This window comes from Chroicocephalus ridibundus, chromosome 1 (genome assembly GCF_963924245.1).
Source record: "Chroicocephalus ridibundus chromosome 1, bChrRid1.1, whole genome shotgun sequence".
Lineage (NCBI taxonomy): Eukaryota > Metazoa > Chordata > Aves > Charadriiformes > Laridae > Chroicocephalus > Chroicocephalus ridibundus.
Genome location: NC_086284.1, coordinates 155,466,832 through 155,480,238, shown reverse-complemented (window position 1 = coordinate 155,480,238; position 13,407 = coordinate 155,466,832). Strand labels below are relative to the sequence as shown.

The following is a 13,407-nucleotide window of genomic DNA, read 5'->3' as shown; positions in this document are numbered from 1 at the left end:
ACAGAGTGCACCCTCAGCAAGTTTGCTGATGACACAAAGCTGGGGGGGGGTGGCCGACACAGCAGAAGGCTGTGCCGCCAGACAGAGAGACCTGGACAGGCTGGAGAGCTGGGCAGAGAGGAACCTTGTGAAATTCAACAAGGACAAGTGTAGGGTGCTGCACCTGGGGAGGAATAACCCCCTGCACCAGTACAGGTTGGGGGCTGACCTGCTGGAGAGCAGCTCAGCTGAAAGAGACTGGGGAGTCCCGGTGGACAACAGGATGACCATGAGCCAGCAATGTGCCCTTGTGGCCAAAAGGGCCAATGTCATCCTGGGGTGCATCAAGAAGAGTGTGGCCAGCAGGTCGAGGGAGGTCATCCTCCCCCTCTACTCTGCCCTGGTGAGGCTGCACCTGGAGTACTGTGTCCAGTTCTGGGCTCCCCGGTTCAAGAAGGACAGGGAACTGCTGGAGAGGGTGCAGCAAAGGGCTACCAAGATGTTTAGGGGACTGGAACACCTTTTTTATGAAGAAAGACTGAGGGATTTGGGTCTCTTCAGTCTGGAAAAAAGACGGCTGAGGGGGGATCTTATCAATGCTTATAAATTCTTAAAGGGTGAGTGTCAGGAGGATGGGGCCAGGCTCTTTTCAGTGGTGCCCAGGGACAGGACAAGAGGTAACGGGCACAAACTTGAGCATAGGAAGTTCCACCTAAACATGAGGAGGAACTTCTTTACCCTGAGGGTGGCAGAGCACTGGAACAGGCTGCCCAGAGAGGTGGTGGAGCCTCCAACTCTGGAGACATTCCAAACCCACCTGGACGCATTCCTGTGCAACCTGCTCTAGGTGACCCTGCTCCGGCAGGGGGGTTGGACTAGATGATCTCCAGAGGTCCCTTCCAACCCTATGATTCTATGGTTCTATGATATTTAGTGCTATATACCCCTTAGGAAACGAAGAACCTAAATCTCTTTGAGTGGCGGTGTAATTAAAGAGCTTACATCTTTTAGAATGAGATTGATTTTCCTAAGCTTTTAGAAGCTGTACATTCTGCCTAAGCTAGTAACTATAAGGACATGGACACCTCCAGAAGCCAGTTCCTCTCGTTCTTTTCCTCCCACCATTGTCTGCAGACAAATCCTGAACATTGCTTAGACTAGACTTTTAGCTGGATGAAGTTGAGTGAGACCAGCTGTCATTTATGAGAAGTTTAGCCGTAGCCTGTGAGGCACTTCTACTGTGCCTGCTATAACTTGTGCTGTGTAGTGGTAATTACTGCACATTTACAGCTCGATTCTAGGATTAGTTACTTGAGCTTCTCCATCTCCTTGTATTCGGTGCCATTAGCTTCAGGGAACGCATTACACTTGTGCCAATAGCTGCCTGCTGCATTTTGTCTTAAAATCACTGGTTGCTTTTTTACTGTCAAAAAAGCAGGAACTGGTAATAAAGCTATTTGCCACTAGACTCATCACTTAGAAGTTGTAGACCTGACCTTAGCCATGCTCAGAAAGGCACATCTAATTTAAAAAAGCATTCTACCACAGAAAAGTACTTCCTCCTTAGGAAAGATTCCTTAGGAAAGATACAAAGCTCTCCTTTTGCTGACACTACAGCGAGATGTGTACGTGATCATCTTTACTCTTAAGCTCTTAAACACTCCTTGGCACACTTACGGTTTAGGCCAAATAGCACTCGTCCTAACAATCCCCAGGCACAATTCAGGAATTATGATGTCCCAGGACCATTTCCAACAGGCTTGTACCCCGCTGCGAATGCAAGCCCTGTGTGCCAGTTGGCCTCAGTGTTCAGGAACATCCCAGGGCATGTTTAATTTATCAGTGTAAATGCAGTCTTGTGGATCACCGGCACGAAGACTAGCTCTTCTGTAAGCCATTAGAAGCTCTGCAGTTAGTTGTTGAAGATCCAAAAATGAAAGGTCTTCCCAAGTCTATACATGTCCCTTCAACACATGCCAAATCTTTCAAGATTTCTATTCTTTTGTTATTTTAGGCCACAGAAAACTGTGTGTGCATTCTTCACAATCTTTCCTACCAGCTAGAGATAGAGCTCCCTGAGAGCTATGCCCAGAGCATATATATGCAAAGAAGAAATATTTCTAGCAATGATAAAACACCGGGCTGTTTTGGGACACGGAGCAGAAAAGTAAAAGAGGTAAAGGACATGTTTAGTTACATCTTGTTTTGTTAATCGGTTGTAGCAACTTTTGGAGAATAAGGCTGTAATCTACTTAACAATCTGTTATTGATATATCTGGTAGTGTGACACTTGCCCCAAAAATGCAGATTTATTGATAGTCTCTCCTAACACCCATTATCTTGTCCAGCTGCTGATGGTGAAAATGACATAGCAATTCAGTGTTTCATTGATTGAGGAATACCGCCCCTCAGTTCCATTCCCTCTGATGGATCGAAGTGGTATCTGTACCATGTACAGCAATTGTGCAAGTCGCCTGCCAATGCGTGGGCGTTGTGATGGTTTCACCACTGAAACGAGCAAAAGATGACTTGCTACTTCCGTGTCTTGCTGGGTCTTGGTCTATCTCAAGATCTCTTCTTTTGATGCCATATGGTACAGACCATAAATATTCTGGCAACCGGGAACTGTTGGAGAGAAAACAGGTATCAGGGGAGGGGGAAAGGAAAGGAAAAGGATTGATGACCAGTATAATTAAATATTGAAATTTTACACGTTGCCATTTGAGTTCACAACTGGATAATCTGAAAATAATCTGGTCGTAGAAAGTTACAAAATAGCTAGTTTAGCTTGTGATGCAGTACGTCATACAAGGTCACTGTTTCTAAAGGCTTGATCTGTTTACATGTTTAGAAGCAGCAGGACACCCCGCTACCAGAGGAAAAGAGCAATCCCAGAGGTGTTGAATCGCTTTGGCATTCCACACTGATTAGGATATATCTCTCCTTAATAGCAAAGAGTACCAGAAACTATACCCAGGAGGCATCCCTGGGAGCTCTTCAGAACCTCACAGCTGGCACTGGACCAGTGAGTCAAGCTTTTTTCTTTTCCTTGTCATTTAGTTCTTAATGTAAATGCGTAGAGTTTTAGGGCTGGAGAGCAACACAGCCACAGCACTGAGACCAGGTAACCACTGGCAGGTTCACTGTCTCACAGACCTGATCAGGGAAATTGAAGAACATTGAAGGGAAGATCATAACTAGCGGTGCGGCTATTTCTTGGTTGGCAAATATGGGGACTGCTTCTTCTCACTCTGTACATCTCCACAAGTGGAATTTTGCCCAATGAGGGCACAATGAGGGATAAATAGATGTTAAAAGCACACAAAAAAAAGTGGTTTTGTGGAACCAGTCCCGTGGGGAGAGGAAGGCTCTGACACAACCACGGATCACTTTCATGGTGAATCAACTAATGACCTTCATCATGTTTCGGCTGAGGAACTGGGCCAAGAGCACGCGGGAGAAAGAGGGCTCAAAACTTCTTTTCTATCACCTTCCTCTTCTGATGCAGCTCATATGTAGCTCTGGATTTAAACCATTTTAAAGGTGCTTAAATTGATACAGAGAAGCTGCTGTGGTTGTTTATGAGGCTGTACATTCATGGTAGTGACACACTATTGCCACATGCCTTATAACAGATGCCGTTTGCGGTGGCCCGGACTGTTGTTCTGAAGGCAAATGGCCTTCCAAGTATTCGAACTATGCTGCATGTAAGCCACCCAACAGTAAAGAAGACAGCAGTCTCACTGCTCAGGAACTTGTCTCGCAACACCTCTCTGCAAAGTGATATAGGTGAGCAAAGACTAACATTGTCCCTTGGGCTTTCCTTCTCTGTTCTCTTTGTGTTAAGCTGTCCTTCTTTAAATTAAAAAAAAAAAACAGTCAAAAAACTGATGTGGGTTTAGTAGATTTTTTGGGCCAGATACTTGCAGTCTTTATACAGGGCTGAAATTAAGAGTTTTGCCTAAGAAAGAATCTAACCTCAAGTTTTCTTTAGATTGTGTATTCCTCATTAGATACTTCCATTGATGTTACTTTCAAAAAAATACATAATGGAAGTAAAATCTACACAGATTTGGAGAGGGAGTTTTTCTTCTGCTTAAAATATGGTAAAGGAAGGTGAGTGCCGAGTTCTGTGCTGCCACAGCTATGTAATCCTTTGGGACAAGTCATCGAACATCTCTAATTCTTCAGGTGAAAATTGTATTTTCTTCTTTTAGACACAAAGCTTTGTAAACTTGCAGCTCACACAGTTTTCCTGCATAAGTTTTTTTGAGAATGGAAACTAGAAGATACTATAGAGAAAATAGTTGAGTCTTTTTGGAGGACCTTATTTCTAAAATGTTACCATTATTTTTACATCAGAAGCTATTTCTATTGTGAGCATTCTCATTTCAGTTTAATGTATATTTGAAATTTTTTCCTACTGATGGGATAAAATGAATTTGCAGATTTGTTGTTCTTTTCTGTGTTCCCTCAAAAGGGGAAGGGAAAATTACAGGCACACAGCTGCCTCGTGGGGCAGATTAACCTCCAGAATTCTGCAGAACAGTCTCCTGGGCACTGTTTAATCCTTAGAAAACATTCCCTGTTAATGAAAATATTATAATATGTTGTTGGTCTGATTACAAAGGGATAATCCATACGGTGTTAAAAATGACAAGTGGTGAATCCCCCGGAAGGAGTAGGAATTAACCTGAGAAGTTGGGATTTCATCAGGAAAAACAATTTATGAAAGAATGCGGGAAAGACAGAATCGCATGAAGCTTTGGTGAAAGGTGCTGCATCTTGCCTGTTCACAGTCATTCTTTTGCTTTACCCGTTGTAGGAAGAACTGGGGGGATTTCAGGTGAACGTGTTGTCTGTGAAAAGGCGTTCTTTGTGGTTGACTAAAAACACGTGTGAATTCAGGTCAAATTCTCCAAATAATTTTGGCCAAAGGAAAACATTTGGAAAGGCATACTGTTTCCTAAATAAAGTGTCTATATTTATCAAGCAAAATGAACCTTTGATATGAAATCGAGAATAATCCCTAAAAGTTAAACGGTTGAAAAACGTCATAAAATCTCCTATTTTACTTGAAAAAATAACATTTGTTCTGAACAGATGTTTTCAAGACACTGACAAATGTACACTTTCTAAAAATTGCTTTCCTTGATTTACCAATGGAAGAAAAAATCTGCTATCATGTCTGACATAATTGCTTTGACTGATACTTAGCATAGCAGGTGGTTCATCCAGTTTTAAAGGTCCTTTTCTAAATTGGATGTAATTTGATCTAAATATATATGAACCTTGTCACACACCCACCAGGAGGAATGAACAGAACTTATGGAGAGCAAAGTGCTCTGTCCAAGTGAAACTCTGGTTACGGAGGGAAGAATGGCCCAAAATGCCCCAAACTATTGCCCAGTGGTCCTTCTTATAGTGGGAGCAGCTGGCTACATCCTATTGCTTAAATTTTGTCCATCAGCTCCGGTCCACATGGCACAGATCTCACAGTATATCGTAGGACTCAGCTGCTGTCCAGAGCTATCGTTTGCTGCTTGGTTGGCTGGTAGGGTCGCATCCAGTGTGGTCAAAGTGATGTGGTGTTTCTTGAGTAGGAACAGAGTTCAGAATAGGACATTCTACTTAAATAGATAGCTTACACACCATCTCAGAAGGTTGAGTGTGTGCATCCCCTTGTAGCCAACCATTGAGAAGTTCAGCAGTAAAAATAGCGGTGCAGTCACCCTTTCTCAGGTTGCTTTGTATCTGTATACCTATCGTTACCTGTGGGACACACAGGGTTTCTCGGGAAGTGGCAGCCTGCTGCTAGAACATGCCTAGGGACCTCACTACAGTACACGAGGTATTAATGTATTGTGTATAAGAGGCAAAATGCATACTGTCCAATTGAGCACAGATGCAGCTTAACCTAAATCGAGGGGATGTAATGCAGGTTTGAAAGCATGACTGTTGTGGGAGCACACAGCACCTGGATAGCTGATAAAGGGAGCACCAAGGTCTTGTAGGACCCCTAGTTAAATCTGCACCTGTTAGTAATGGAGTTGCTTGTCTCTCTTCCAACTTGTAGCTAGAGAAGTTTTGCCTGATTTGGTCTCGATACTTCCCGAGTCTGTCCCGGAGTCTGATATTGTCTGTGAAACCACAGCGTCCATCTGCTACACCTTGTTCAATCTGACACAGAGCAGTTCTCACCATGCTCGGCTTCTCCTGAGTGCTGATGGCCTACCGAAGATTATTACCATCAGCATGAATGACAGGTAAGATGGGGGAGAAGCCAACCACTTGAGGGGAAAAAACACTGCACCCTAAGGTACAGGACAGCTTAAACAAGTGACTGGGATGTAAATGGAATTGCACTTATTGGGAAACACAGAAAAATCTCTTACAACAACTGTTCCATCCACAGCTAAATTTGCCAAGTTCCAGCATTTTAAATAGTTCCTCAGAAGATGACGGCACAATATTATCTATATTCTAATATATATAGTGGCTGACCATCAGACCTTATGTGTCCCCCAAAATTTTCTGTATTTCCTGTTCTTTATAACACAGCCCTGATAAGCTTTAGCAGAATAGAGCTGATAGAACTGTACTTAAAAATTATTTATCAAGGGGCATTTTAGATAATAGAAGTTGAATTTCCTTTAATCATTATTTGATATGTAATCACTGCAACCAATGTTTACTCAAAAGAGAATAATTAATGCTCTGTGAATACGAATAATTATTCTGTTTGCCTTCCGCTCTTTTTACAAAATGAAAGAGGAAATTCATCTCAGTAAAGGAGGCCTCGTGAGGCTCCAAATAGTTTAAATCCTATCTACCTAACCAGCGATTTTACCTGCTGGAAAGATCCTTTCAAATGCTTGCTATGCTGAGGTGTGTTTTCCTCAACTGAATATGAATCGTATGATAGCTGCTCTAAGATGAAGGCTATAGAGTACTTCATTTCTCTCTAATTTGGAAGAATGAGTGAAGCAGGGAGGGATGTTGCATTTGTTTCAGTGGTCAGGACAGCTTGAAATGTGCTAGAATACCTAAAGAGCGGTAAAGCAGCATTTAGGAGGAGGGAGAGACAGAAACAATGCCACAAGTTTACATTTGCTGAAGTCTGCACGTGCACTGTGATTATGAAGTGAGAATTTAAACATGTTCTATCACTCTTTTTGCAAAATTGCAGTAACATGTTCAGCAAAGCTAGTAGGGCTGCCTCAGTCCTCCTCTACTCCTTGTGGTCACATACCGATCTCCACAGCGCTTACAAAAAGGTAAGATCTGGGTTAGAGCAATGCCATTTAATCTGTCATTTCAGATCTAGAACCCTCTCATTTGTCCTCTGGGGCCCTTAGCACTTCTGCGCTGTTAAGAAACAGTGACGTTTCACTGTTAAGAAACAGAATCCTATCCTACGATAGGATTTCAAGTTGTCTCTGAATGTGGTGTTCCTATTACGCAAAACCCTGCAAACGTAAGGCATACTCTTAATTTTTGCTCATCTGTGTTCAGATTCTCTCCCTCTGTGGTTTTTATATGCGCCGGCAAAGTTTATGAAAAATGTTGCTGGTGATGCACAGTAGGTGTCCGTCCACCACTGACTGGAACCCACCTGACACAGAGGCCATAAGGTGCCAGCAAAAGCAAAGGCAGGGCGAGGCAGCTCCCTGCTTTAAAACCAGAGCAGTTTTGGTCTCCGTGTTGTTTGTATGGTCTGCAAGCCCAGGTGTTAGTTATATTCAGGCAAAAAGGTAGGACCTGGGAAAGGTGTTGGCAAACATTTACCGACACAGTCAAAATCAAACAAAAAAAATGACCAGCATGAATCAGCCAACAAACCAGTTTGTTTCTTTCCTTTTGAAGCTCTATGATTGCTTTTTCAACATACAGCTGGGTTGACTTACACCTACCTACCTTCGACCTGCATTTCAAACTCTCTTCATTCCTTGTTGTCTTGTTTTTCAGAATTTCTGTCACCTAAAATTCCCTATAACCTAAAACTATGCCATTTTTTCAAGCTGTAGCCTTTAGCATTTGTTAGTCAGCTTGTTTCTTCTTGTAGAGGTTTTCTTGAAATTTACTCAAAAAAAGTTACTTACTATAGTGTCCTTTGACAGTCTTGCATCACGCTCAGCAGTATCCTGCCCCACAAACCAGAAATCTGCTTTCAAGAATAAGGGAGCTGTACCCATATAAACTCTAGGTTTTTTGCAACTACATTCCTGACTTTATTGTACAGCAATATCCTTGATGGCGTGAATTTTCTGAAATCACTGGTACTTTGGGTATGCCTATAAGATACATTTCTTGGATCTGAGTTTCAAAAAATGCTGATTACTTGCTGTTCCTGTGCAAATCGTGTCCCCTAGAGATACCGGGTGCAGCACTGAAAACTGCAGGCTACCTAATGCCTACCCATTTTTGAAAAGTCAGTTTAATAAGCAACAGAAATCACTTGATCAAAGGAGACTGATAAAATCCTGAGTCATTTTGCCAGTGCCCTGTACTCTTTCTTCAGATAGGGTTGATCTCAGCTGACGTTAGTCACCTAAGGGTTAGGATTCTGCGGAGCTGAGCTGGAAGAAAAGGCTCCCCGTACAGTCGGTGGAGAGAGTTGAGCAACTCCAATGATTCACCTCCCCTACCTTCGACTGAATGGAGTCACTCCTGGGAGATGCCTCTTCTGTCTCTGTTTACTGTAGAGGACTCTCCCGGTACCCGTACCACCATGGCTCCATACCTAGCTTTTAGACAGCTGAACCCATCCTTCCCTTGCAGAATGGAGGCTGAAAATAACGAATTATTCTGTTTCTTTCATTCCAAAGGCTGACTTTAAGAAGGCTGATTTCATCAACACCCGGACCACAAAAGCCTATAATTCACTAAAAGAATGAATCAGATCGTAACACCACTGAAGACAAATGAGATCTTTTGTCAGTTAACGTAACTATCTTCACATGGTTGGTGCTGCCATCACGAACCAGGAAGTATCTCAGAAAAAAAGAGGCTGATTTTATATAAGACTTGAGTGACCAGAGGGTAGCTGTTTTGAGTTTTTTAATCCTAATCACCTTGTTGTCACTGTATATATCAATATAAGAATAACCAAAGATGGATTCTTCAGGATATCTGAAGTGAAGCTTCATCCAGGTTTACCCCAGTCAGAGCTTCAGATGACTGCCTTTTGTCTAACAGGCATTTATACAGAGAGGTTTGAAATGCTGATTGACAGCAAGTTCTTTTCAGACTGTTTTATACGGATAGTTTTCTACAGTGGGTAAGCAGCAAGTGCACTGCTCAGGACACAGTAATTTTTCACCTTTTTGTTTCTTCTTGCACGTTAAATAAGAATCTCCAGACTCTGTGAGTAAACACAAAAAGCTGTTCGCTACCTGCATTATAAAAGCACTAATGAAGTTAAAATGATTATTTTTGTATTGCTTGTATTCATGTGCTCACTGGTTCTTAAGCTTCTTTCCTTTGAGATTTCATGAGCAACAGCAACAAAACTGATTTTACGTAAGTCTCATCATGCCTTGGTCCTCTCATCCTCCCTCACATGGCTGTTGGAATTTATAACTGTGTCCAGGAAAAGGGTTTTCACTAGAACCAATATGTTTCAGACACTTTGGGCTGAACTAGTTGCTGGTGATTCAGTGATTATTTTAAGAAAACTGCATTTTCAAAACAATTCTGTTGTTAATCTCTATATAGTAAAGCGAGTAGAGGCTTGCCTTTTTATTTTTGAAGAAATGGATGCACACACACAAGAGATAAGGCTCTGTGCTGCTTAAGGAATTCATCTGATCCTGCTTCATATTCTCTTACTTGAAATCATCATCCTCCCTGCAGCAACTGCATGCAATGTGATAACTGACGGACTGTGTCTGTGCGTGTGGGAATAGGTAACAGGAGGAGAAAAATTCCTAAGCAGCGGAAGGCTGTTCCCATTTTATGATCCTCAGGGAGGGAAAAGAAGCACTAAAAAACCCCGTCTGATACCTTTAGTAAGCTAGATTTATCTCAACAAACCAGTAGTTAAATTGCCCATTAAAGCAATATATAAATATATAAAACTCTGGATTGGATTATCAGCTGACGTGATCTGGCATTACTCTTCTGAAAGCAGGGGAGCCAAGCTGCATTTATGGCAACCAAGACTTTGGCATATGTATTGTCAAGCCTTCCCGCATGAATGGAGCCCATCCTGTACCCCCACGCTGAACTGCTGGCACAGGAGCTATTACAGCTCTTCTTATCCAGAAAGGGATGCATAATCCTTCGAGTAGGGACCTCACAGAGCAGATCGTCAGGACTCTTCATTCCAGCACCCCTGGCTAAAGATATAGCTCCTATCAGAAACTTACAACCAGCAGATTGTGGCATTGCACTGTGTCCAAACATATTTCTGGGTATTGGGGAGCTAAATTCTGCTGGTAGGTGCACATAGTTCTTGTGGGGTTCCCAGGAGGTCCCTCACGTGCACGCAGAACGGAACGTCTCCTGGGGAGGTAAGCAAACAACCCTGCTTTCCCATCACAGATCATTTTCAGAGGTCTTTTAGTCCTCCACATTTGCTTTGAATAACTCAAATCAAATGCATTCCGGTAAGAGGTTTTAAAAATACTATTGTTTTGTTAAGAGGTTGTTTTCAAAATACTCCAGGTCCAAAAACAACACAGGGGAAGGGAACATAACAGTGCCGCATGTTGAGGAAATTGTTTCTATAATTTTTTGAAAATATGATAGAAAACAGACAATTAAAATTTAGCTTTTTCTTCTAACTTGTTAACCCAAGTAGCACTGCATGTGCCTTGAGTGAATAAACACCAGGAAATCTGGACAAGTCTACTTTTACTGCCCAAAAAGTAGTTGTAGGCCAGATTAATATACAAAGAGTAAACCTAAATAGAGTGTAGCACAGGAATGAAGAACTGCAGTCTAAAGATCAGGAAGGGGGCTTTTAGAAATACTCAAGTATTGGTTTAGTTCTGTGAAACTCACATGCTGTTTAAAATAAACAAAACACCAACAAAGCTGAGCATTTTCAAATTCCCTACTTCTTATATCTAACTCCCAGTAAGATGTCCTTAAGAATGCGGTGCAAACTTTTTGGGTTGTTTCTGTTGAACGTATCCCTTTAAAATCAAAGCGGTGTTCAGAAGTTACGAAGAAAACGATCAGCCCTGGCAACAACTGAAAGCTATAAACCGGGGTGAGAAACAATGACCCACCTTGTTACAACTGATCTCCTACTTGTATGCAATCAGAAACATTTCAGCAGGACTCCAAAGAAAGCAAAGAATGTTAGTCAGAGAAATACTAAAAGATAATAATAAAAAAATACAAAAAAAAAATCTGTGTTTGGTCTTTGTTGTTATTAGTGGACCTACTTGCAGCAAATGTATTTTCAAGTCTTAGCCCTTCCTTTAAAAGGACAAATTAATTTTTAAATTAAATCTAGGTACAGAGACTTAGACTTTTCTACAACAGGAGAGTGTTACTGAAGGTAAGCTGTGTAATGCTCCTGTTGGCATCAGAGTGCTCCTGCAAATAATTTATTTTTACTTACAAAATCTGTTACAGCTCTCTTTGTCCAGTATTGCTGATCTGTCAAAGCACCTGGCATCCCCTGTCCTCACCCCTCTTTAATTGGTCTTTGCCCTAACCTTTACCATTGGCCATATCACCACTGGAGATCTCAAACATAATTAGGATCATCCTCACCATAGTCCTGGACTCGGGAAATATAACCTACGCACTTGCTCTTCAACAAATGAGAGGTTTGAGACCTTGAATTTAAACATACTGGGTAGCGTCCAAAAAGTCTTTGGCTGAACCAGAAACTGACCCCAGGTTCTCCTCTCTTGAGATAGCGTCTTAACCACAACTCAGTACAACCACCTTTCACTGAGTTGTTTTAGTAGAAACTCTTAATTAGTACAGATAATGTTGTAGTAGATACCACAGAATACAGACATTAATTGATTGCCAGAGGATTAGTCATTCCTTTCACCATTTCATCCTCCTACCTTTTTTGTACTGTCATTGCTTCTAAATATGAATGCTTTTTTCTCCTTCCTTCCTTGCTAAATAGAATTAAGCTATGTAATATATTGCATTATATCATGCACAGACACAGAGTTACTTGGTTGGGTTTTTTTAAGTGAGGGGTGTCTTTTGAGTAGGAATGTGCTATATATTAAGAAAAGTTCAACCCTCCCTTCTGGGCCCATACAAACCCACAGGTGAGATGAACTGGCACCATCATGAGCCATGATTGAAGAATCCCAGCCTTGTCACCAGCTCAGGTTTTACGGGTCCTCAAAAGGCAACTCATTAAAACTGAGGGATTATATCTCAGGCTGCCTGTTTGTTTGCTACCTTGTTTAGCCTTTAGGCTCCAGCTTGACAGAAACTTAAAGATTTCCTGTCTTTAGGGTTCAGGGCCAAAAAGCCCCATGGTATCACTTCACAGCGCTCTTGGGGAGATGGTTCACGAGATAGATAGCCTAATGAGCACAGTCACAGTGTGAACTACGCTCAAGCTATGCAAAATGATGAGACTAATGTTTCCCAAGTTATTTCAAGTCCAGCCGCTGCTCTTCCATTCTTTTACTTTAATTGCTACTGATAAAACCTCAGTTTGCATTCCTGACTCATACTCTAGACCCAGCCCACGGGGGAGATAACGTGACCTTAAGGCGTCATCTGATAGGAGACAAAGATCTGGAAATAACAGAAGTCAGACTGGAGAAAATGCATGTTCGAGCTCAACATCAGAGTGCATCAAGGACAGGGTCTGAAGAATCAGGTGTTAATATAACCATGTGAGCCTACACCTCGCATATTGTTTTTAGGTGTTGCAGAGCATCTGCCCACTGAAAACCCAGCAGGGAGATTTGCTCAAATACACCAAAGACGAAAAGGGGTTTATAGCAGATAGTATACACAGAGCAGGGGTTTGCCATTCTCTACAGCCATACTTTGGATATTTTAATAGGTTTGCATATGATGAGGAAATAAGCGCATTTTATCTTATTTCACAAGTTCAGAGCCAAAAACATTTTATCATACACAATAAAGGCATTGTCAGCTCAGTATCAGAAATTAGAGTTTGCCTCCATCCATTCTTCAGCTGTATCTTCCAGTGCTGTGTCCAGTGTGGCTGTGAATAATGCAAGTTTAGGAACTTAACGCTTGTTATTAATTTTTCCATTATTCAACCTGAGCTCCCAGTCCCTTATTTGTATCCTGTTAGTGATCTCTCAGACCAGACGAAACATCTACAGAAAGGAGAAAGAGGAAGCAGGCATGTCCATAGCAGCTACATTTTGGAGCCAACACTGCAGGTCCCCCCAAGGTATTGGGGCCTTCTGAACATGGCCATGCTCTTGGTCACAGAGCAGGCAGCACCGTGACCAT

The 13,407-nt window shown here is 42.0% G+C and overlaps 1 protein-coding gene across 1 annotated transcript in view; it reads left to right on the top strand.

Moving 5' to 3' along the window:
• PKP2 (plakophilin 2) overlaps positions 1-11,336 on the top strand; it is a 47,077-nt gene extending 35,741 nt beyond the window's left edge. The window contains exons 8-13 of the mRNA XM_063319540.1: positions 1,994-2,155; positions 2,831-3,004; positions 3,615-3,768; positions 6,056-6,245; positions 7,169-7,256; positions 8,808-11,336. Of these exons, the coding sequence (XP_063175610.1) occupies positions 1,994-2,155; positions 2,831-3,004; positions 3,615-3,768; positions 6,056-6,245; positions 7,169-7,256; positions 8,808-8,876 (837 nt within the window). The 3' untranslated portion in view covers positions 8,877-11,336. The remainder of the gene's footprint in view (positions 1-1,993; positions 2,156-2,830; positions 3,005-3,614; positions 3,769-6,055; positions 6,246-7,168; positions 7,257-8,807) is intronic.
• The last annotated feature ends 2,071 nt before the right edge of the window (positions 11,337-13,407 follow it).